General features: G+C 40.6%; 1 protein-coding gene across 2 annotated transcripts in view; it reads right to left on the reverse strand.

Moving 5' to 3' along the window:
- Window positions 1-25,218, reverse strand: part of LOC132378423 (sodium/hydrogen exchanger 3) — a 112,317-nt gene that overhangs the window by 25,878 nt on the left and 61,221 nt on the right. For both annotated transcript variants that reach the window (XM_059945324.1, XM_059945325.1), the window contains exons 3-7: window positions 24,275-24,435; window positions 9,571-9,649; window positions 8,159-8,336; window positions 5,687-5,907; window positions 2,672-2,874 (exon numbers count right to left, since the gene is read on the reverse strand). In XM_059945324.1, coding sequence (XP_059801307.1) covers window positions 2,672-2,874; window positions 5,687-5,907; window positions 8,159-8,336; window positions 9,571-9,649; window positions 24,275-24,435 — 842 coding nt within the window. The remainder of the gene's footprint in view (window positions 1-2,671; window positions 2,875-5,686; window positions 5,908-8,158; window positions 8,337-9,570; window positions 9,650-24,274; window positions 24,436-25,218) is intronic.

Here is a 25,218-nt window from a genome sequence, read left to right on the forward strand (position 1 = left end):
CCCAACACATACAACTCCCTATTGATTCAGATTTACTGTCTTTAAGTTGTCACCCCTCATCATTATTTGAAATCTATCATATTACCTACCATCCCATGAGCCTCCGCATCCAGCGCATCATTCTCTACAACTTCTGTCATCTGCAACAGATCCTACCACTAAACACATCTTTACCTCCTGACCACCATCACTCTCCGCTTTCTGCAGGGATCACTCCCTCTTTTTAATTCATCCATCCCTGCTGATCTCCCTCCTGGCACATACCCTTGCAAGCAGACAAATTGCCCATTCACCTCCTCCTCCACCTCTAATCAGGGCCACAAACAGTCCTTCCAGCTGAGGCAACACTTCACCTGCAAATCTGTTGGGGTTGGTTACTGTACCTAGTGCTCCCGATGTGGCCTCCTCTAAATTAGTGAGACCCGTAGGCTGGGGGACCATTTTGTCGAGCACCTTCATTCCATCAGCCACAAGCAGGATTTCCTGGTGGCCAGTCATGTTAATTCCAATCCCCACTTCCATTCCAACATGTCAGTTCATGGCCACTTCTACAGCCACAATCAGACTACTCTCTCAGGTTGGAGGAGCAACATCTCATATTCTATTTGAGTAGCCTCCAACCTGATGGCATGAACATAGATTTCACCCCCTCCCCTTCTTTACTTCCCTACTCAGGCCCCCCTCTTACCATTGGTTGCCTGTCTTCCTTCCCTTTCTCTTGTGGTCCACTCTCCCCATCAGATCCCTTCTTTTCCTGCCCTTTACTTTTTCCGCCTATCACTTCAACCCCTACCCATCTGGTTTCATCACTTTCTAGCCTGTACTCCTTTTCCACCCCTCACTTTCTCATTCTGGCTTCTTCCCCCTTCCTTTCCAGTCTTGACGAAGGCTCTTGGCCCGAAACATCCACTGTTTATTCATTTCCACAAATGTAGCCTAACCTGCACAGATCCTCCAGCATTTTGGAAGAACATGGACACTTTACAGGCAGAGGGGATTAGTTTAGTTGGCCATTTGATTGCTAATTTAATTGATTCAGCACAACATTGTGGGCCATTGTTCCTGTTCCGTGCTGCTCAATGTCTATATTCTAAATCTCTTGTTCTCCAATTCGGTTATTTTGAAAATTCCAACTTTCAATCATTCCATCAATGGTTCTTGTGCTTTCAGCTGACCAAGATTTTTGTCATCTGCCCTAAAATCTGGATGTCGAATTTTCTTTGGTTACAAGAACGTGAACCATTTTGAGAAGCTTTTGTCATTAAAGGTGATGTATAAATGCAAATGGTTGTTGCCTCTTTCTACACATCCAAATGAATGGCAAGGGCTGATCAATTTCTCACCAATGCCGCAGTTACCACTTTTTCTTAATCCATGATTCTTTTCCAGCACCCACAAGTATTAAAAGTTGTGTGTGTGCTGGATCAGAGCCAAGGAATAAACAAAAGGTGATAACTGCAGCACTGGGGCAAGTTAATTCTGAGCCCCTTTTCTGGAACTGCACCCACTAGCAGACTGACTTTACTCAAAGTTGTGCCAAGTTTAAGATGCTAAACAACTCTTGAGCATTGCTTACCATGATAATACTGAATAGTATTATGTACATAACAAAAGGCCCTCTATTATTGTGCTTAAACTCAGCCAGATCCAACTTGTACAGCAGAACATCAGAAACTAAATCGAGTACAAGTCAGCTTGTACTCGATTTCAGGTGGACTGAGTTCTTGAAATTCAATTGAAAATCAATGCCATAATGCAAAAGTGAAATTGTAAAGGTCGCTTCTATTTAACATCCAGTTCAGGATATGATGTGTCCTTGTACATTAATATTCTTCCGTTTTCTGTATTAGCTACATTTGAATTGTCCCTTTCACAACTAGATGTTTTAAAGCACTTTAAATGGAAGTAAAAATAATAATTTAAGAAATTGAATTATTTGTTTGTACAGAGCAAGAACTCACAAAAGAAAACATTTTGTAATTAAGGAAATGTCATAATATACACACACACAGAAGCCACTTTATTAGGTACACTAGCTCGTTAATGCAAATAACTAATCAGCCAATCATGTGAAAGCACCTCAATTCATAAAAGCACACAGACACAGTCAAGGGGTTCCATTGTTCTTCAGACCAAGCATCAGAAGAGGGGAGAAATGTGATCCTATTGACTTTGACTGTTGGTGCCAGATGGGGTGGCTTGAGTATTTCAGGAACTGCTGGTCTCCTGGGAAATTTATTCACAACACTCTCTAGAGTTTACTGAGAATGGTGCAAAAAAAACCACAAACAAAAACATCCAGAGTCTTGTTAATGAGAGAGGTCAGAAGAGAATGGCCAGACTGCTTCAAGCTGACGGAAAGGCAACAACAGTGGTGGACAGAACAGTGTCTCTGAACACACAACACATCGAACCTTGAAGTGGATGGGCAACAGCAGTAGAGGACCTCGAACATACACTCAGTGGCCACTTTGTTAGGATACAGGAAGTACCTAATAAAGTGGCCCGCTTTGTGCATTTGCCAGCACAAAGGCAAAATATCTCCTCGGATTTTTCATATCTACTTGAAATAGTAGACAGGGGCTCAGCTTAAAATTTCATTCAAGACAGCTTTACATCATATTGACTCTGTTACTTCAGAAGTCTTGCACTCAAAAGAGTTGATAGTTACCTGGAGGATGACTGTAAAATACACCACAATGATAGTTGTACTGACAAATAGAGATTTCTCTTGAACGTTGTTTTCATTCAGCAATGCTACCAGAGCAAATGCCACAGCTCCACGTAGTCCCCCGTATGACATCACCACCTGATCTATGATCTCCAACTGCACCACACGGAAATGGTTCAAAATCCAGGTCTGAACTACAACACCTAAAACAGGTAGAAACAAAGAAAAATACTTTATTTAATCTACTGGTATTTAAAAATAAAAACATACCACATCCAAGTTAGCATAATATGTTCACTGTACAAAGTTGCCCACCAAGGATCTCTTAATATTTTACAAGATTGTACTTTACAAATGATAAAAGGACAAATGAACAGCATTTTGAAATCAATTTTAATGCTTCTTCAATTTCTTCACCAGAAGAATGCTCCCCTGAATAGCATTCCATCAATCCAGATAGCTCCTTCACATTTTCTCTCTGTCCAATGATGCAGGTGACATCCACCATCACACACAAACACACCCCAGTTACAGAGCACTCCATAATTCTAATCTATTCCCATCTATCAATGCTCAACACTTCAATCTATCCCAGTTCCTACAAAATTTAAGTCTCTTTCTTAAGTGGTTATGACTAATGAAAATCCCCGATTTTTAAAACAGTGGTTGAGTTCAATATTCTCCTAAGGAGAAGACATCCTTTCTGTAGCCACCCTGTTGAGATTTCCCAATTATTTTATCGAGCTTTCTCTCACCCTTCTATACAGTAGATTACAGTTAATTGAGGCACTGATCTTACCCTGGCCCCAACCCTTCCAGCACCTTGATGATCTCCACTCACCTCCCTACACAACCAGACAAATCCCGAGCTCTATTGCTGCCTCATAATCAGGCTGCTTAGTGTCTGCAACTGCATCCACATCTCCTCCAACCTCTCAGTCGAGAAAGAGATGTGCCCACCCACCCCCTCTGATTGCAAGACCTCCCTCACTCACTCCCAGCCCCTCCATCCCTAATCCATTTGGTGTTACAGACACCGTACTTTACTGCAAATGTTTGGCAGCACTGAAAGGAAATGTTACAGCTATTTAAGACCTTGGGTGTTACTAACGCTTACTGTGGAAAGTCTAAATTCAAAATATATTGGCATGACACATAATAATCACACCACACACCTTTTATGGCATCTGACAATTTCTGTACCATTAACCTGTTAGCTAACTGCAAACCTGGACAAGGGGTCTGGGCAGATAGCGGGACAGTCCACCACATCACAAATATAAGATTATCCTGCCAAAGTATTAACTCTCCTTCCCTATAGAGGTGCTGCCAAAACAAGATGTTTCCTTCGTAACAAAGCAAGTGGTTTGATTCACATTCCGCTCCACATGCAAAAGGAAAAGTTCAGGTGTTCAAAAATCGAGCAGGGATACTTATAACCAAACAACAATTACAGCACGGAAACAGGCCATTTCGGCCCTTCTAGTCGGTGCCAAATGCTTACTCTCACCTAGTCCCACCGACCTGCACTCAGCACATAACCCTCCACTCCTTTCCTGTCCATATACCTATCCAATTTTATTTCAAATGACAATATCGAACCTGCCTCTACCACTTCTACTGGAAGCTCGTTCCACACAGCTACCACTCTCTGAGTAAAGAAATTCCCCCTCGTGTTACCCTTAAACTTTTACCCCCTAACTCTCAACTCATGTCCTCTTGTTTGAATCTCCCCTACTCTTAATGGAAAAAGCCTATCTATCAATGTCAACTCTATCTACCCCCCTCATAATTTTAAATACCTCTATCAAGCCCCCCTCAACCTTATACGCTCCAAATAATAAAGACCTAACTTGTTCAACCTTTCCCTGTAACTTAGGTGCTGAAACCCAGGTAACATTCTAGTAAATCTCCTCTGTACTCTCTCTATTTTGTTGACATCTTTCCTATAATTCAGCGACCAGAACTGTACACAATACTCCAAATTTGGCCTTACCAATGCCTTGTACAATTTTAACATTACATCCCAACTCCTATACTCAATGTTCTGATTTATAAAGGCCGGCATACCAAAAGCTTTCTTCACCACCCTATCCACATGAGATTCCACCTTCAGGGAACTATGCACCATTATTCCTAGATCACTCTGTTCTACTGCATTCCTCAATGCCCTACCATTTACCATGTATGTCCTATTTTGACTAGTCCTACGAAAATGTAGCACCTCACACTTAACAGCTTTAAACTCCATCTTTCAGCTCACTCTTCGAACTGGCCTAAATCTCTCTGCAAGCTACAACGCCACCTACCTTCGTATCATCAGCATACTTACTAATCCAATTTACCACCACATCATCCAGATCATTAATGTATATGACAAACAACATTGGACCCAGTACAGATCCCTGAGGCACACCACTGGTCACCGGCCTCCAACCTGACGAAGTTATCCACCGCTACTCTCTGGCATCTTCCATCCAGCCACTGTTGAATCCATTTTACTACTTCAATATTAACACCTAAAGATTGAACCTTCCATGCGGAACCTTGTCAAAGGCCTTAAATAAAAACTGATTCTTCCCAACTTCAGCAATCGTTTTCCAGTAAGAGGTGGTCAATTAAAACAAGGACATTCAAGTAAAGCAACAGCCTTTGTCAGTAGCACAGCCTGTGAAAATGTGGCCTTAGCTCTTGTGACCCAGCTTTGATTCTGTTCTTGGATACAAGCTGTATGGAGTTTGTACGTTCTCAGTTTGAATGTATGGGTTTCCTTCCAAGTCTCAAACGCGTGGGTTAGTATGTTAATTATGTTAGTATGTTACTCTAAATTGCACCATTTATAATGCAGGGTAGAAACAGGAGGTGTGGCTAAAGTCAATAAGAAAGTAGAGATAATAATATGGGATTAATACAAATGGACAGTTTGATGGACAGCATGGACTTGATTAGCTAAGGGATCTGTTCCTGCACTCTATATGTTTGTCTGTGCCTATACCTTGGCTGTTCAGCACTCACCAATGACTCTGTAAACAGAGATGAAGACCAGCGTGAGCAGTATAAAGGCAGTGTTCCATTTCCATATGTCAGCGTTGACGGCAGAGATTCCCAGAAACATGAAGATGATGGTCTCTGCACCGCTCGCCAGCATTTTCATTGTGTATCTGACTGTGGTGATGGATTGCTCGCAGAGGTTGGCCTTCACGTACTTCTGACAGCAAATGCCACAGAATGTGATTCTGATAGAAAAGTCAGAAGTTAAGGTGAGGAGAGCTGAAGCAAAACTGACAACAATACATAGAATAAAATGTACAGGGGCGTTTCATTTTCCATTCCCCCACCCTTCCAATGCCGCAAACCATCATCACTTTGTCTCCTGTCTGGCTGATCTGAACCATCAACCTGCTGTAGCTGAGACTCCAGGGTGCAATCATGAATCTCAATGAACTAGTAAACATCCCCTGCTCCCACACTCCTACTAGGAGAATGCTGGTCAGCTAGAGAAAGGAACCCGGACGCTTGCAAGATGACTCCTATAGCAAAGCAAAGCTGAACAAAACTAGTCATGCTCCATCACTTCATCATATCATGTATGCATTCAAGTTCACCAGCTCACAGAACATAAACTTCAGCAATGTTAATTGAAAGTCTTTTTTTGGGGGAGAAAAAAATAAAAGGTAACTGAGAAACCTCGAAAGACAATTAATTTGGCAGTGCAGAACAGTAGAGTACCTATTCATCTTCAGTCTTAATTCACCCACAGAAAATCCTTCACTGTTCCTCCACTTTGAAAGATGGTGTCTAACAGAATGACATCAGTTTAAGGTGTCTCGTTTTTTGTTCGTAATGGAAGTAAAGACTTAAGCATATAACTTTCACAGGGTTTATTTAAAGAATCTACAATAACATGGCCAAAAAAGGATAGATTTTATAGAATGTCCTAAAGGGAAAAAGACAAATAGAGTGGCAAAATGGTTTTGGAAAAGTTCTAACCTATTGAATCTCAGTAGTTCAATGCTTGCCAGTCAATGGTAGATGCAGCTGTAAAGTTGGAGATGTACAAAGGGCAATAATTGATGGAACACAAGTGTCTATTCATTTCCAAAATTTTAATAACATGTTCTGAACTAATGACGGATGGAGAGGAGCAGGCATGTACACTAGACCACTTTTAATAAGTGATCTCCTGTGACTCAAGTAACCATCACTGCAGGTAATCTGGAGAAGGTTTTTCATTTCCTCTCGTCTATGCCACTACACCATGCTAATCTAATTATAAGCAGGATCTCACATTTTTGTTTACCATCAGTAATTTTTCATCCCCTTCCTCATCAAGAATCCAACTTCCTCTGCCTTAAATATACTCAAATATTTGTTTCCAACTGCCCTTTGAGAAAGTAACTTCCAAGAGACATACAGATTTTGCCTGATCTATTTTAATGGTGACCCCTTATTTTTAAACAGCAACATCTAGCACACTAACTTTCCCCACAAACAGAAACATCTTTCCATTGACCTCTCAAAATCTTCAAAGAATTTATCAGTAATCAGATAAAAATTCTTCTATAGCAAATCACACAAAATACTGCAGAACTCAGCAGATTGTGCAGCATCTATGGAAAAGAATAAACAGTTGGCATTCTGGCCAAATCCTGTCTTCAGGACTGAAAAGATCAGGGGGGGTGGAGAGAGAGGAAGATGCCAGAATAAAAAAAAAGATCGGGTGGGGGGGGGGGGGAGAGGGGGAGAGAAAGAGGCTAGCTGGAAGGTGATAGGTGAAACCAGGTGGGTCAGAAAGGTCAAGGGCTGGGGAAGGGAGAATCTGATAGGAGAGGAGAGTGGACCAGAGGGAAAAGGAGGAGGAGGGGCCCAGGGGTAGGTAATAGGCAGGTGAGAAGAAGTTAATGGTCAGAGTGGGGAAAAGCACCACAGGTAGTGCTGCGGTCTTACAGCTCCAGCGATCAATCCCAACTGCTGGTGGTATGTGCCTGCCAAGTTTCCCCAGAGGAAAGGTTAAAGGGACTCGAGTAGGGGAATGGGATAAGTGCCTTTCATTCATGTCAAACTGAAATATTCAATACTAAGCTAGCTGATCTCAAAGCAGAAACCGTATCTGGTATCTTCTAGCTTCCGCCTTCTTAAAAGAGACTCCTTGTTTCCCATTCTATTACAGAATCAGATTTGTAAAGCACAGTACTAGGCCTATTAGTCCACCAAGTTCATTCTGACCATTACATCCATCTACAATAATTCCATTTGCCCACATTAAGCCTGCATCTTGCTATGCTTTGCCTTTTCAAAAGTCTGTCTAAGTGCCTCTTGTGGCATAATTTTATCTGTCTCAACCACCTTCTGCAACCATGTTTCAGATATCATCCACTACTGGGCCTCTCTAAGCTGTACAACGGACACAGCTGTATCTACTCTGCATCTGCCAATAACCAGTAGGCCTGGGAACAGTACAACCAGAAATGAACAGCTTTTACTTACGCTAAAATGGCAGAAAGAGAAAGCATCTCGGCAGTGAGGTAGGAGAGATATGAGATCACAAAGACGAATCCTGGTTCAATCACTCTTACGTGCTTGGTGAATCTGGTTACCAGGGACAACAGGAATGCAAAGATGACACCGATGGCAGTTCCACCCAAACTTACAACGAAGAAAGAAACTAAGGGAATAGAGGAAATGGGAAGGGATAAAGAAAACACCATTTAAAACCCCACACTGGCTTCAATATGGTCAAACTGTGAATAAAGATGCAATAATGAAACATCCAACAGAAGTGGAGAGATAGAAAATAGTAACAATAATATCTTACATTTACATAGTATTTTTGATATAGTAAATATTACAATGGATTTCTGAAGTGTAACAATTGAATTAAATTTGAATTGACAACCCAACCCCAGTAGACAATATGATCATGCAGGGTAATAATGTAATGCCTGACACATGACATATATTGTTCATACTAGAAACCGTTCTATATAATTCATAAACACTGTCATTGAGTTGTTGTGTTCACTTTAAGAGACAGTATCTAACAATGACATCCATGTAAGGCAACTGGTTTTGGGTTGTTCATCATGGAAGTAATGGGTTGCAGCTTTTGCTAAGCACATAAAATGATCCTTGCAGGTTATATTCGCAAAACCCTACAATAGCATGGCCTAAAAGGAATAGATTTTATAGAATGCCGTAAAGGGAAATAGACAATTGAGTGGGATGAGGGTTTTGGAAGAGTTCTAATCTATTGGATCTCAGCAGTTGAAAGCTCACCAGTCAATGGTGGAAGTAGTTTCAAAATTGGAGGCACGTGAAGGGCAATAATTGATGGAACATAGACGTTTCTAAAGCTTACAGGACTGGAGGAAAATATAGTGATGGGGTGTAGGAAAGCATGGGGGAATTTGAAAACAAGGAAATTAACTTTAAGTTCAAGTAAATTTGGATTAATGAGGACCTCAGCTATGGGAAAACAGGATTTGGACAACAGACTAATGTTAATGCAGAACGGTAAGTAGTCCAGTCAGAAGTATAGTTAAATAGTTTAGATACAGAAAGGAATGAAGCCCTGGCAGTGTTAGACATAATAAGACTTAAATGTCAGTGTGAATACATATCAGAAGCTAACCTTGGGCCTGTACAAAATGCCAAGGTTGTGAAAAATCTGAATCAGTCTCAGACTTTTGCCAGAGGGGGTTGTAATCAATGGCTAGAGAAAAGTTGGGACAAAAGGATATAATCACATCTTTTCAGTGCTGAGCTGGAGGACATTTCATCACATCTGCAAGTAAATTCATGTCCCATTCTAGAAAAATACTTAATACTTGGACAAAAACACCTGATGACAGTGCACAACCAGAGATATTAATATGTATTGTCCAACCCAGGTTGCCTACCTATGCCTTTGAAATAGTCCAGGCCTTGAATATTCCCTGCTCCAACTGCAACAAATGAATCAAAAACGTTGTACAGTACCTAAAGTAAAGCAAAACATAATTGCAATCAATTAAATTTTTAATAAAAGCACTTTATGAAACTTTTGTTCCGATCTGAGTAGCTGCTTGGAAGCCCTATCATTAACAGTGGTTGCCTGCCTCTACTTCCCTAGGAGAGTCCCACAATTTACAGTCTCAGTCTACAGCTGAATAATCCTGGGACAATAAAATATGGCAAAATGGCAAGCTGCTTTTGCTGACCTCCAAGTACAGAAATAACTTGTTCTGGACCAGCCTCGTATTCTCTCTGGCCAAGTAAGCATCCCACCATCTCTAACTCCTGAAGAGGCAAAGGAAATTCGGCATGTGTCCACTGAGCTTCAGATGCACCACAGAAGGTATCATATTCAGATACATCACAGTTCAGTATGGCAACTGCTATGCCCAAAGCCACAAGCCTGGCATGGAAACACCAATGCCCTTAAACAGGAAAGCCTACAAAAAGTAGTGAATACACCCTTCTCCAACTTCTGGTAATTCTGTCCCTCTCCCTTCCCCCATCCCACTTTCACTCTGCCTCCTCTTCCAGCTGCCCATCACCTCTCTCATGATTCTGCCTTCTTCTACTACCCATAATAGAAGGCATACCCTTACATTCCTTCTTCATCTTTCCTACCTATCCACTCCCTGCTTCGCCCCCCCCCCCCCCTTGATCTTTCCTCTGATTGGTTTTTCATCTGGCACCTTCTACCCTCCCTCCACCTTCTTTATAGGGCTCCTGCCCCCTCCTTCTTCAGTCCTGACGAAGGGTCTCAACCTGAAACGTTGACTGCTCATTTCAAAGGATGTTGCCCGGCCTGCTGAGTTCATCCAGCTTGTTTGTACGTAGTGAATACACCCTAGTACCTCACAGGTAAGGCCCTCCCCACCACTGAGCACATCAGTCATCAGGAACCTCCACCATTCAAGCCATGCTCTCTTCTCACTGCTGCCATTGGGAAGGTGGTACAGGAGCCACATGATCCACACCTAAAGGTTCAGGAATGGCTATCACCAGTTCTCCATCAGGCTCTTGAACCAAAGGGGATAACTTCACTCACTCCTTCGCTGAACTGTTCCCACAACTGATGGACTTACTTTTGAGGACTCGGCTCATTTTCTCTCTATTTATTGCCTATTTATTTATCATTATAATTATTCTCTTTCTCATTTGCACTTTTTGTCGTCTTTTGCAATTGATTGATTGTCCGTCCTGTTGGATGCAGTCTTTCATTGATTCTATTGTGTTTCTGGCATTTATTCCTGGAAGAAAATGAATCAGCGTTGTACATGGAGACATATGCACTTCAATAATAAATTTACTTTGAACTTTGAAGAAATTTCAGGAAACTCTGGTTATCACAAAGTTAACCTCCCCTCCATAATGTTTACACTTCTTGATGCCTCAGTCCACAAAGTCCCCACCCACTCTGGATATACTCTCTTCTCCTCCCTTCCCCTCCAGGTAGAAGATACAAAAACTTGAGTGCACATATCACCTGGGTCAAGGACAGCTTCTACTGCTGTTGAGCTAACGTCCTGTGATAAAGCATTGAACACCTCAAAACTACCTCAATGTGGCTCTTGCCCCTTGGTTGACCACATGCACTTTCCCTCTGACTGTAACACCAAATTCTGCATTCAGTTTTACTTTTCCTTTTGCACTACATGAATATACTTATGTATGGAATGAACTGTGGGCATGGCCTGCAAAGTAAGCTTTTCATTGCACCTCAATACCAATTACATTTGTAAACCAATTATCAATTACTATACTCCCATTCTACAGTTACAGTCAAGTGCCAACTTTATAGTTCATAATGAAGCAGTCGCAGGAACCAAACTTGTCAATATTCTGAATGTTTCGGACAAGATTAAGATCTCACTAAAAGCTGTTTGTTATGTGCCATGTCATATTACATGGGCAATCATGATTGCTCTTGGCAGGCTTTTCTACTTAAGTGGTTTGCCATTACCTTCTTCTGGTCTGTGGCTTTACAAGACAGATGACCACAGCCCTTATCTATAACCTTCAGAGATTGTCTGCCTGGCATCAGTGGTCACATAAACAGGACTTGTGTTATGCACCAGCTACTCATACGAACACGACCATGACCACTTACTGCCATGGCTTCATGTGACCCTGATTGGGTGTTTTTGGGAGGGGGGTGTTTAAGCAAGTGCTACACCTTGCCCGAGGGTGAACTGCAGGCTAGTTGAGGAAAGGAATGCCTTACACCTCCTTTGGTAGAGATGCATCTCCAACCCGTCACACAAACACTATTAAAGTTACTAACATGGAAAAAAATAGTAAAATTTCTTTTTTCTAATTAATTTTTTAATGCTTTTCTAAAAACCAACTACAAACATAAAAAAAACAACAGCAAAGTGAAGATTAATACAGTGCAAAATAAACATATCAATTGTATAATTCATAACAATAAGGCAACAGCACCCAGAATAAAATCATATAAAGTTAGTATCCTCCCCTCCCTCCCACTGAAAAACTCCAGGCCAACTATTACAATATGGAGTAAAAAAAATCAGAGCATTCAACCCCCCAAAACCGTCAATATAAATAAAAAATAATAATGCCTACTACTGAAACTATAATGTAATTTCCATCAAAAAGAAACCATAAAACTTAGAGAGAAAAAAAGCTGAAAGTAAGGGATTGAAAAGAATAAGCTTAAACTAAAAAGGAGTTATGAAAATATTCAAGAAAAGGTCCCCACACCTTTTGAAATTTTATGTCCGAATTGAGAATTGAGTAATGATTTTTTTTCAAGGTCTAAATATATCTTTAAGCCATTGAGCATGAGTGGGTGGGGCAACATCTCTCCACCTAAGAAGAACTAAGGATAAGTTTAAACTACTTAGAAACATAAATAAATACAAATAATTTATAGACATAATTACTACAAATTCTTCCACAGAAGTCTCCATGGTAGAAGATATTGAAAGTTGCCAACGATAATTGACAATTGAAGCACTATAGGGAGTTAGAAACTAGAAGCAATCGCTATCACCAGATAACAGTAATAGAACATTGGTTCTCATCATGGATGTGTCTTTAGCTCACTGCTCTACTCTCTCTGCACCCATGACTGTGTGGCTAGGCACAATTCAAATGCCAACTATAAACTTGTTGTTGATACAACTATTGTGGGTAGAATCTCAGATGGTGACAAGAGAGTGTACAGGAGCAAGCTACACCTGCTAGTTGAGTGGTGTAGCGGCAACAACCTTGTACTCAACGTCAGTAAGACTAAAGAGCTGATTGGGGATTTCAGAAAGGGTAAGACAAGGGAACACACATCAGTGCTCACAAAGGAATCAGAAGTGGAAAGAGTGAGCAATTTCAAGTTTCTAGGGGTTAATACCTCTGAGGGTGTAACCTGGTCCCAACATATTGAAGCGGTTATAAAGAAGGCAAAACAGTGGCAATATTTCATTAGGAGTTTGTGGAGATTTGGTATGTTGCCTAAAATATTCAAAAACTCCTACACTTATACCCTGGAGGACACTTTGACTGGCTGCATCACTGTCAGATACAGGGGGTGGTGTGGGGGAGGGCAATTGCACAGGATCAAAGGAAGTTTCAGAGTTGTGATATCAGTCAGCTCCATCATGGGTACCAGCCTCTGTAGTATCCAAGATATCTTCAAGGCGTGGTGCCTCAAAAAGGCGGCGTCCATCATTTACAGACCCCCACCACCCAGGATATGCCCTCTTCTCATTGTCAGGAAGGAGGCACAGAAGCCTGAAGGAACATACTCAACGATTCAGGAACAGCTTCTTGCCCCTGCCATCTGATTTCTGAATGGACATTGAATCCATAAACACTACCTCACTACTTATTTAACTGTTTGATATACAGATTGGTACTTAATGTAATTCAGTATTTTTTCTACATTTATGTATTGTACTGCTGCCACAAAATGTATGCTGGGGATATTAAACCTGATTCTAAAAACTACCAGTGCTTGAGAATGATGTGCCTTGCAGACCTGCATCCAATGCCTCCAAAAGAAAATGGCCACAGACATGATTGTCATCTGTCCAAATTATCAGTATTCTGAAGAGTATGATAAAACTGCATATGTAATGTTACTAATAAAGGAAGGAGTTGAAATCCAGGCAACTATTGGCCCATTAGCTCAACACTTCTTATTGGAAAATTGTTGGGAACCATAAATGAGATTAACATAGGGCAGTTAAATCATAAAACCATAAGAAAATTAAGCAGGGTCAACATGGTTTAATGAAGTGGAAAAAAGGTAATTAATAGAGTTTTTATGGATTTACAGCAGATAAGGTATCATATATAAACTTTACCACACCAATAACAGCACACAAATAATATTGATGGAATTGGTTAAAGTTTACCTTTATTTGTCACATGTACATTGAAGCATACAGTGAAATGTGTCATTTGTGTTAACGATCAATAGAGTCCGCAGATGTGCAACGAGAAGCCCACAAGTGTTGCCATTCTTGCAACACCAGCAAAACAGGCCCATAACATACTAAGCTTAACGTACATCCTTAGAATGTGGCACACAGAGGAAAAGGAGTCACGGGGAGAACATACAGACTCCTTACAGACAGAGGCAGGAATTGAACCCTGATTGCTGGTTCCTTTATTGCGTGAACCACTATGCTACTGAGCCACCCACAATAAAGTCAGGATAAATGGGTCTTCTTGGGTTTGGTTAGACAATTGGTAACTTCTTCTGCTGCCTCCAACAATATGGAGACCTCAACTATTTACAATATAATGTCTCAGATGCAACAGTCAAGTATATGGTGAACAAACTGCTGATGAAATAAAATAAGTTAGTAAATTGTGAGGAAGAGAACATCTACAAAGGTATTTGGATTACATTGGGGCAAATAGTACGTAGATAGTTTATGTGGGGAAAATGTGAGTTATGCCTTCGAAAAATACAACGGAAAATTATTTAAATGGAGTAAGACTACAAAACTTCAATGTAGCCTTGACTTGAAAAGTTAATGCTCTTGCTCTTCCAATAGATGTGGCCTGAACTGCTGAGTATGTCCAGCATTTTAAACATATTGATACTTGGAGATCCAGTGCCCCCAGTGCTGAAATACAAAAAAAAAAGTGGATACAGCAATTAAATAGGAATAATTGAGTATTGGTCTTTATTTCAAGTGGTATGGAATATGAAAGTAGGGAACCTTATTGCATCTTTAGAAAGCACTTGTGTGATTACACCTGAACTATTGTCTATGGTTTGGGCCTTCATATTTAAGGTCGATGTACTTGCACTGCTGGGGAAATGACAGTCTGGATGCTGAAAGGACAATTGCTATAATGGTAATTATAAAACCAAGGGGCATATTGCAAAGTAAGGGATCATACATTTTAGATGGAAAAGTGAATAAATTTCTTCTGATGACTGGAGCTTTGGAGGAGGTATCTGCAAATACGTGTAAAGCACCGATAATCAACCAAGCTACAAAGAACTCAAGCATGTGGGGAGAGAGGGAGAAGCGATATTAAGGCAAAGACAGGTTTAAACCATGAGCTTAATGAGCAGTGGAACAGGATCAAAGCCAAATAGCCTACACCACCTTCTCTGATGTGCTTTAGTCCAAACAAAAACTCGCTCAACCAGTGTTTTGTCCATATTTATCACTAGGGGGCACCAAACTAATGCAGTTCCAACAAATGGGTTCAATATACAGTAGATTGCAAACGAGCTGACTGCTTCGCAATGTCTCACTGGATAATGTGCTCAAATCTCTGGAGTCAGAGTGCTACCAGCTAAACTAGGCTGCTGTATCTCTTCACATGCTGATGTGATATCAGCACATGCCCAGGAATCAATCTTCAGGATTCATGTTTGACAATGTCTTCCACCGCTCAACTTTCCTTCACACTCACATCTAGGACTTAATTTATAGTGTTCATGGTGTAACATAACCACATCTTTTGTGTTTGGTTCCTACATATTGTATACCCTAGCTCAAATCCTCCTGTTTCTTTATGGGAAATGTCAAGGTCTTTGTTCAAGACATTGTTGTGGTTCCATTAATGCCTGGACACTCCTCCCTTTTAACTTGTGTGGAATAACTTGAGCTCCATCTGCAGTGGTTTCCTTGATAATGCGACACACCTTGAGCATGCCTTCAACCGTGCTTAAGACGGGGTGTGATGGGTTCACAAAGGTGTGACTGCCAAAACAAAAGTGGTGGGGGAGGTTCACCAGTGCCAAGATCTAGGGAACAGTCAGTGCTCTGGTAATGGCACGTACTGTCACATTTTGTCTGTGTGTCCACGAGCACTGGGATTTCAATCTCCATACACCTCTCCTATGCCTGATAACATTTCTTGAGAATTATCCTGACATTATCCTGACCTGAGGAAATTAGCAAATAGGTTGCCTGACCACAAGACATATCAGCATTTTCTTAATTCACACGGACAAGACACACTGTGCTATGGCATATGATTAGTTCTCAGTCCTTTTCATCAAGGACAGCAGCCATTGTGGGGTCTTCTCTCCACTGACAAGAATGATAAGTCTCAGTCGACACTTTGACAATTAGAATATTATAGGCTCACAACTCCAGAAAGTGGATACAGACATTCCTCACCATACAAGTACCACCATCTTTCTGACAAAGCCGAGTTCATGAGGATTTGGGAAGGCTACATCTGCCCCCTCAGGGATACCTTCAGCAATTTCACAAAACAGAAGGGGAGGTTTCCCTTTGACATGATAATTATCCATGCCTTAGTTAATCACTGAATCTGATTAGTTATCTCATTGCTGCTGTACAGTCCTGCCCTGCATGAATTGTCCGATCTTGTACAACCGGACTTCAGATTCACACATAGATCCCACCACTAAACACATCTTTACACACCAACCCTCTACTTTGCACAGTGATCAGTTTCTTTGTCCATTCGTCCCTCCCTTCTAATCTCCCTCCAGCCACTTATCCCTGCAAGTGGGCTATGTGCTATACCTGCTCGTACACCTTCTCCCTCACCTCCATTCAGGGCCCCAAACAGTCCTTCCAGGTGAGGCGACACTTCACCTGTGAATCTGCTGAGGTCATCCCGTGCTCCCTATGTGGCCTCCACTACATAGGTGAGACCACCTTTGTCGAGCATCTCTGCACAATCTGCCACAAGTGAGACTTCCCACAGGCCAAACATTTTAATTCCCATTCCCACATGTCAATCCATGGCCTCCTCTTGTCCCAAGATGAGGTCACCTTCAGAATAGGGGGAGCAACACCTTATATCCCGTCTGGGCTGCTTCCAACCTGATGGCATGAATATAGATTCTCCTTCCGGTAAACAAATTTCCCTCCACCTTCCTCCATTTCCCCAATATGACCTTTTACTACTTCTCCTGTGTCCTCTCCTTCCCTTGAACCTTTCCCACCCACCTGGCTTCACCTATCACCTTCCAGTTAGCCTCTTTCCCCTCCCTCAACCATTTTATTCTGGCATATTCCCCCTTCATTTCCAGTCTTGAAGAAGGGTCTCAGCTTGAAACATCAACTGTTGATTCATTTCCATAAATGCTGCCTGACCTGCTGAGTTCCTCCAGTATTTTGTATGTGTTGGTTCAGATTAACATAATAGGGAAGAAGCATTATAGAAGTATCTTCCCCCTTCCCAGCCATCTTCTCCCATTATGCCCATTCTGGTCAGCTGATGGAAGGAACAGTGATCCCATCTCGAACACAATTGAGTATAAAATTGATGCAATTTAAAAACACTCATGGTGGCCTTCAGCAACCTGTTCTATGTGGCTGAATTTCAATGTTACTTCCTGTGTCCAGAGATACCGGCCACGTGACAGATGCACTGCCACCTGGCTGGTCGGAGGACACACCACATGCCAATCAACATTTGGTCCCTCCCAACTAATCAATGCACACCTAAATTATTGGTCACCTTAATTGGATTATCTCGCTCAGCCCCATGCTATAAAAGGTGAGACTTGTCCCTGGCTCGGTCTCTCTTACAGACCACCTCATTGAAGGTAAGTTTGGGAAGGTCTATTGTTTGTCCTGGTAAGGGAGCCGCAGCTATCCAAGGTCAAGGGGGGTAGCTGTCGTAGTGCTTTTCCTTTGTTCTTTGTATGTGTAACCGTACCCTGTCCCCACACCGCTTCCTGAGTATTGTAGTTGCTTGTGTTGACCCGACTTCCCCTAAATAATAAATTTATTATTAAAACTGTGGGTGTCCAGGCCTCTACTGTTGAGACTCAAAGAACCAGTTATTTCCATCACAACATACTTCCCCTTCCCCTGTACAAGTCAAACTTGCAAGACAGTAATGTTCCATCATTGGATAAAGGAACTTAATTCATGTGATTTCAGGCCAATAAAAAGCATAATGAGGTATGTTTTACACAGATATCTTTTCAGCTTTCCAATTACCTGTATATTTTACACATCTTATCTCAACCTTCAGTTTTAATATTAAGTTCAAATACTGTGAGTTCTATTGATGATTTATTCCAATATATTAACTGGATGCATTACACCAGGTAGCACAAGGCCATATCCTCATTTGGTAACCAGCACATCTCTTATAGGTGCAGTCTACCTTCCAGAAGATTTATAGCCCTGCAGTCATCACAGCAACAGCAGTAGTTCCAGATATCTGAGATGAAAACAACCTAGTGATTGCTCTCTATCTCTTTTTCATAACTTGTGCTGTTCTGCATTTCCCCAAAGATACTGATCCGGGTTATTTTTAGTTTCCCAAGACCTGAATTTTGTCAGCAAAGATAAATTAGCCTGCCTGCAGTATCCAGAGAATGGTGCAGTGTGTAAAACACTTGTTAATTGAATTTTCTGCCTACACTGCAAAGGCTTAGAGGGTCATTATGGATTGGCCAGAATTTAAGGCCCCTGCAAACTGGAGAACAAAAGTCACATGGCCTGAATAATCATTCCTTTTTAAACCTCCATTTTCTTTCATTTTCTTCATTTTCTTTTATTACCTGTAACAAAGGGATGGAAGAAAAAGGCTGCTTGGAACATCAGAAAGTTTTTGACAAGAACAGGCCATTCAGCCCAACAAAACCTGCCAAATTCTTATTCACATAATAAGAATAAGAATTCTGGTTGAAATAACTAACAAGTTTAGATTTGAAAGTTTATAAGATACTACTTACAACTACACAACAATGTAGATTGTCCCGTGTCCACAATCGTGTATAGAAATGCTTCGGGATGTTAGTCTGAAATCTCACCTTAAGCGGTCTCCATCTATGGCCCCATGTCCTCATTGATGGATTAATACTGAAGTAACAGCTGGCATCCACGCTACTTACACCCTTCATGATTTTGAGCACTTCTATTATGTCTCCTCTCATTCTACGTCTACTTGAGCTAAAAAAAAAAATTAATGCTTTCAAGCTTTCTTCATAGCTCATACCCTGCAGAACTGAAATGAGTCTAGTCACCCTTCTCTGAACTCGTTCCAGTACCTCCACATCCCTCACAAAATATGGAGACCAAAACTGTGCACAGTACTCAAGGTGTGGCCTCACAAGCACATTAAACAGCTTAAAGAGAACATCTCTAGAGCTGAACTCTGAATGCATTATATAGCCCAACATTACATCAGCCTTCCTAATCACTTCTGTGCATTGTCTAGATGTTTATATTGATGAGTTTATCAGGACTCCCAAATCCTTCTCATACAGTGCACTAACTCAACACTCCCTATTGTACATTGATATATAATATTTCTACTTCCTATGTAATATTTTATATTACTTGCATGAAATTGCATCTGCCATTTATCTGCCCAGATCTGGATTTGTTTACAGAGACAAGAACGACCAAAATCTGGTTAAACAACAATAGCACCCTCACCACTTTCAGACCTGTAGTAAGCTAATGGCTAAACATGTTGGCCATTCAGGTTTAGGAAGAGATGTGAAACCTCCAGGTACACATCCAGACTTGGCAACCCTATTGGCTCTTTGGTGAATGGTACTGAAAGGTCAAATCTGGTTTATATCTTTTCATAACAAGATTCACATACATGCATATATTCAGACAGATGAGGTAAAGAATTATCTCCATAGTAACAAGTAATTCCATAGAGGGATTCTCTCTTCACTAGGGTAGAGAAGTCAGGAACTAATTGATAGAGAATTTGACTGACAGAACTTGGATTTTCAATACTATCCATACAACTAATTTAATGTTTATTACACTTTTGTTTATATTTCCAAGCAAGCTTAATGTTTCAGAGACAAATTAAACTATTTCCATTAGCTGCATTCTGATAACAATAGCTCTGAAATATTTTTGAAGGGAATCAGTCAATTCATTAAATTCACAAATGATAAGATAGGCTTTATATCACAAAAGAAATGTCTTGTTTTATATCTATGTACTGATTAAGACTTTCAGATGCCTCATTTAAATCACATTTTTCACACTCTACTATAGCACAAGTTCCAGCTTCCCCAGCTTTCTAAGCAGATTACTAGACTTTAGATAGAGTGGATGGGAAGGGGTTGATGGGAGAATTTGTGCTCAACTGCTGACAGGAAACACATAATAGAGACATGTATGTCTGTGATATGCTTCTGCAATGTTCCTTTGAACATGAATGCTGACTTCAAGAAGTAGAGCACAAGTTCAAGTTTAATTGTCATTCAACCATACACATGAATACAGCTGCACGGAACAGCAATCCTCCAGAGTCAAAGTGCAAAAGGTAGAACCAAAAATCTCACACAGCACACAGACAGCAGGAAAACATAGTTAGGAAAAATACTAAAAATGTAATAATAGAGCCCAAGTGGTGTGGCCCGGTCCGTAGATTGATGATGCACAGATGTTGTTCTGGAGTCAGGTTTCTGCAAGAACGGGTTGCAGCACTCGTACTGTGCAGTGTAGCTGCAGACAAAAGCAATCCAGCTTGTCTCCCAGCAAACCGGCGCTGGAGGACAGTACCAATAGCAGGGGCCAGCCTCCAACCCAGTGTGGAATCCAGCGGCACACATTTCCCTTTTTGACAGCCGCAACCGGCAAACCAAAGCATGAATGAGGGTTTGGTCTAAATCACAACCAAAGCCACATAGCTCTCCCACCGTCAACCTCCCCAATGAACCAGTGAATCGGATTCTACATTACCAATGCCCAAGAGGCTCTTGAGATCACAACAAAAGCCTCCCGCGCCGTCCATTGGTTAGCCCACTGCCACAGACACCTTCTTCCCCGGGTGAATGAAGCAGGCTACGACACAGTGCACAACAAGTCCAGCTCTACCGCTATCCAGCAACTCGCTAGTGGAATAGACCTGCAGCACTTGGTGTTCTCCATTCCAGCAGGGTCTTGCGATTGTGAAAAAGATGTAAAGGATGAGCAACTGTTGGATGCAGAAAAACCGTTGTGTCTTAGCACACCGCCGTCTTACTGGAAGCGAGCTGCGATTAAATGCACATTTAGCACCTGTGATAGAGGATAGTGCTTAGTGGTTAGCACAATGCTTTATAGTCCAAGTGATCTGGGTTCAATTCCCGCCACTGCCTGCAAGGAGTTTGTACGTTTTCCCCGTGACTATATGTGCTTCCTTCGGGTGCTCCAGTTTCCTCCTACAGTCCAGAGATTCAGTTAGTAGGTTAATTGGTCATCGTAAATTGTCCTGTGATTAGGCTAGGGTTAAATCAGGGGATTGCAGGGCAGCATAGCTCAAATGGCCAGAAGGGCCTATTCTGTGGTATCTCAATAAATAAAATTAATTCTGATTTGCAGTACAGCTCTTTACACAAATGCTGCTCCAACCTGGGTAGATTTTAAAACCTTTAGCAGTGACATGCAATGCAATCCCAAATGATTCATGAACATTTTTTAATGGACTTTCAGATTAATGGCTTTTTTTTTAGAAGTTCCTAATTTATTGAGATACTTTCTGTTCCTTTTGAAGAATTGATTCCAGGCCATCATCTTTCAAGATTTCCAAGTGTCCTAGTTTAATCACACTGCCACGGAATGCACATCATATTAATACTGTGTATCTGGAGAATAACAATGCTAAGTCAAAAGCTGTGACAAAATCACAACAAATGTTAACTCAGTTTATTCCCCAGTCTTGTAAAGTGGAAGTATTATTTTATAAATAAGTTTGTAAAATGAAGTGACAATAAAGTAAGGGATCATCAACTTGTTAAGTTAATTGATAATTCTGCTCAATTGTTAAACACTGGATTTTCATCTGATTGGATTAGAGGGCTTTGGGCTCTAATGTAGGAAAGATAATTTTTTTCTGGACATCTGATTCCAAAAGCTCTCCACCTTTGTCTTCTCCCTTGCCTTACATATGTGAACAAATTATTGCTATGATTTGTCAATAATGTTATTATAGTTATTCCAGAATTGAAGTTGGATAGTTGAATCGGATAGAATGTATTAAATAGTAAGATTAACCCCATTGCAAAATACCCAATGTAAAATAGTATTAAACTGACAGAGTGAGATCTTAAGCATGGTCACCATGTCCTCAACTTCTGGACATTGCTAGTTCATTAGGAATACAGTGGATTCTGGCTAAATTATACTTCAGTTATTTGGGGCAGCTGCTTATTTGGGACATTTAAAGAACAAAAACTAATTGAGAAAATAGTTGGGATTCCCATTGTTTATTTGGGACACTATTTTGCTTAATTGGGACAGGAGTCTGTTGCTGAACAGTTTCTAACTAGTATCAGTCATGTGAACCTGTGTGGCCATTAAACACTATAGCATGCTTAGAGAGAACAGTTGTTTGATGGTCGGTTGCATGTGTTTGTGTTGAAAAAGCAATGATTTTTGTCACTGATAGTTGATGAGAAATAAGCAGTAACACAATCTAGAACTGTTTTGCTCACTGCAGTTTCAAGCATTCCGGCTTGGAGATGCCAGAAATGGCGGAGAGTGAAAATAAAATGATCTCACCACTTCAATAAGATAGGAACCATACAGAATTTGAGGGTATAGAGAATCCTCTTGAATGTTACAATGAAAATAAAGTTTTGGAGGATGGAATTGTCAAAGGCAATCCATTATCTGCAACTAAATGTCTGCACTGATTTTGTTCAGTCACAGCCAATCAAAAGAACATGGCAGCGTACACTGGGTGAATTCTTCTGTTAATAACTATTAGTAATTGACACAGTTTGATAGTATTGTAGCAGCATTGGTAGAGTTCTAATTTGTTTTGCATTTCATTTAATTATGTAATTTGTTGCTCAATTAAATAGTAGTTTGTCTTTTTTTATGACTTTTTAACTACTACCATGAAACTTCAGCTAATTGTGGCAGCCACTAAATTGGGTCAAAATGTATTGGTTCCCATTAGCCGGAATCCATTGTATTTCCTGTTGCCTGTGAATAAACATAGGCCATAAGACTATAAGATATAGGAGCAGAAATAGGTCATTTGGCCCATTGAGTCTGCTCTGCCATTCCATCATAGACGATCTATTATCCCTCTCAACCTCATTCTGCCTTCTTCTTGTAACCTTTGGCAGCCTGATTAATCAAGAACCTACCAACTTTCACTTTAAATATACTTAATGACTTGGTCTGCACAGCTATCTGCGGCAATAAATTCCACAAATTCACAACCCTCTGGCTTGAGATTTTTCCTCCTCTGTTCCAAGTGGACATCCCTCAACTCTGAGGCTGAGCTCACTGGTCCTAGACTCGCTCACTATTGGAAACACTATAGGAAACATCCTTTCCACATCCACCCCATCCAGGCCTTTCAATAAGATCCCCTCGCTCGTTCTTCTAAATGCCAGCACTTACTGGCCCAGAGCCATCAAACACTCCTGTTAGTCGTTTCATTCCTAGGATCATTCTCATGAATCTCCTCTGGACCTTCTCCAATGCTAACCCTCTCCTTTCTTAGATAAAGGACCCAAAACTGTTCACAATACTCCAAGTGCGGTCCAAACAATGCTTTATAATGCCCCAGCATTACATCCTTACTTTTGTACCCTAGCTATCTCAAAATGAACGCTATCATTGCACTTGCCTTCTTTACTACCCAACTCAACTTCCAAGTTAACCTTTAGGGAAAACCGCACGTGGTCTCCCGGTTCCTTTTGCAACTCTAATTTTTTTTTAAATTTTCTCCCTATTTAGAAAATAGTCCACAAAGTCATACCGGATTGATAGTTCAGAAACTGTACGTTAAAAATTTGTTTAAGTTCCTTTTAAAAAAAAAAGTGAAAAATATTCCCAATCAGTTAAAGTGACAATAAAGTAGTGAAACAAGCAGAAAAACAAAACAGACCTTCAAAGGGATCAAAGTCTGCCATTCTTGCATGGTCTGACCTAAATTTGACATCCAATTTCGTTAAGGTACCCTGAGATCTGACCACTCAATGGCATAAAACTCTTGAGATAAACAGGATTAAACCAGTATAAAAAGCCAATCCCTCACTCTTTAGGGCAACTTAGATTGGCAACTATCAAGGATCATTGGATCCCAAGGAGGTAAGAGAAAAAAAAATTGTCATTTGATAAATATTGAGGCAATACTTAAAAAAATCCATTATGATATTTGTGCTGTGTTGGACTAGAGGAAAACCTATTAAGGATTGAACTCTGAACTTACCACAGTGACGGCATCATTAAGAAGAGATTCTCCAAAGACAATGATGAACAACACTTCATTCACATGAACCTCTTCAAACACAGCCAATACAGCCACTGGGTCAACTGCAGCAATCAGGCTTCCAAACAGAAGGAATTCCAGGAGGCCAGCCTTGAGATCTCCTGCAGAATAAATAGAATTCAGAATTAATGGTGGCTTTTTGTTAACAAATATTACAAAGATGATGAACTAATAAATGGGAATGCATGCAAGCAGCCCACAGTCGAACATCTCTTCAGGCCTTTCTTAATAGTTGTTGGACTTTGGTGCTGGTGGTGATAGACAGCAATGCAAATGGAGCTCACAAAACTGTACTGCAATATCTAAGATATAATGCTAGAGATAATGAACAATAAGGTGTAATCTTCTGATCAAATATATAGTATAGCTAAAAAATAACCACTCAATTTAAAGAATCCACAAAAGAACTTGAATGGTGCCATATTAATCCAGGACTTTTAAAATACTTCCAGACAATAAATTAAATTTCAAAACTCATTGCTGTGATGGAAGATTATGGTCAGGAAATATTTTACTGATAACAGATAACAAGGCCAAGAGTTTGACTCTTCACCAAAACACACCAGGGATGCTTAAAATTTCATGTGAAAGATGTTATCTTCCCTGTTACAGCACTTCCTCTGCTTCTTATTTGCACTAAAGTATTGGCCTACATTTTAGAAGCCAACATCTTTCTGACCTTCAGGACCAGCCTGGTTAAACTACTCCCATTAAGTTAATTGTAAACTATCATGATTCTCTTTTATATAAAATAAACAAAAAAATGAGAAAAGGTCTTGGTCACATTGCACAGGTAGCTAATTGAAATAGAAGTTATGGAGGGCAGCAAGTTATGGCTGTAAGTGGAAATGTGGGACTCTAATTTTGCTAGAACACACTTTCTA

This window comes from Hypanus sabinus, chromosome 20, assembly GCF_030144855.1.
Source record: "Hypanus sabinus isolate sHypSab1 chromosome 20, sHypSab1.hap1, whole genome shotgun sequence".
Taxonomy (NCBI): domain Eukaryota; kingdom Metazoa; phylum Chordata; class Chondrichthyes; order Myliobatiformes; family Dasyatidae; genus Hypanus; species Hypanus sabinus.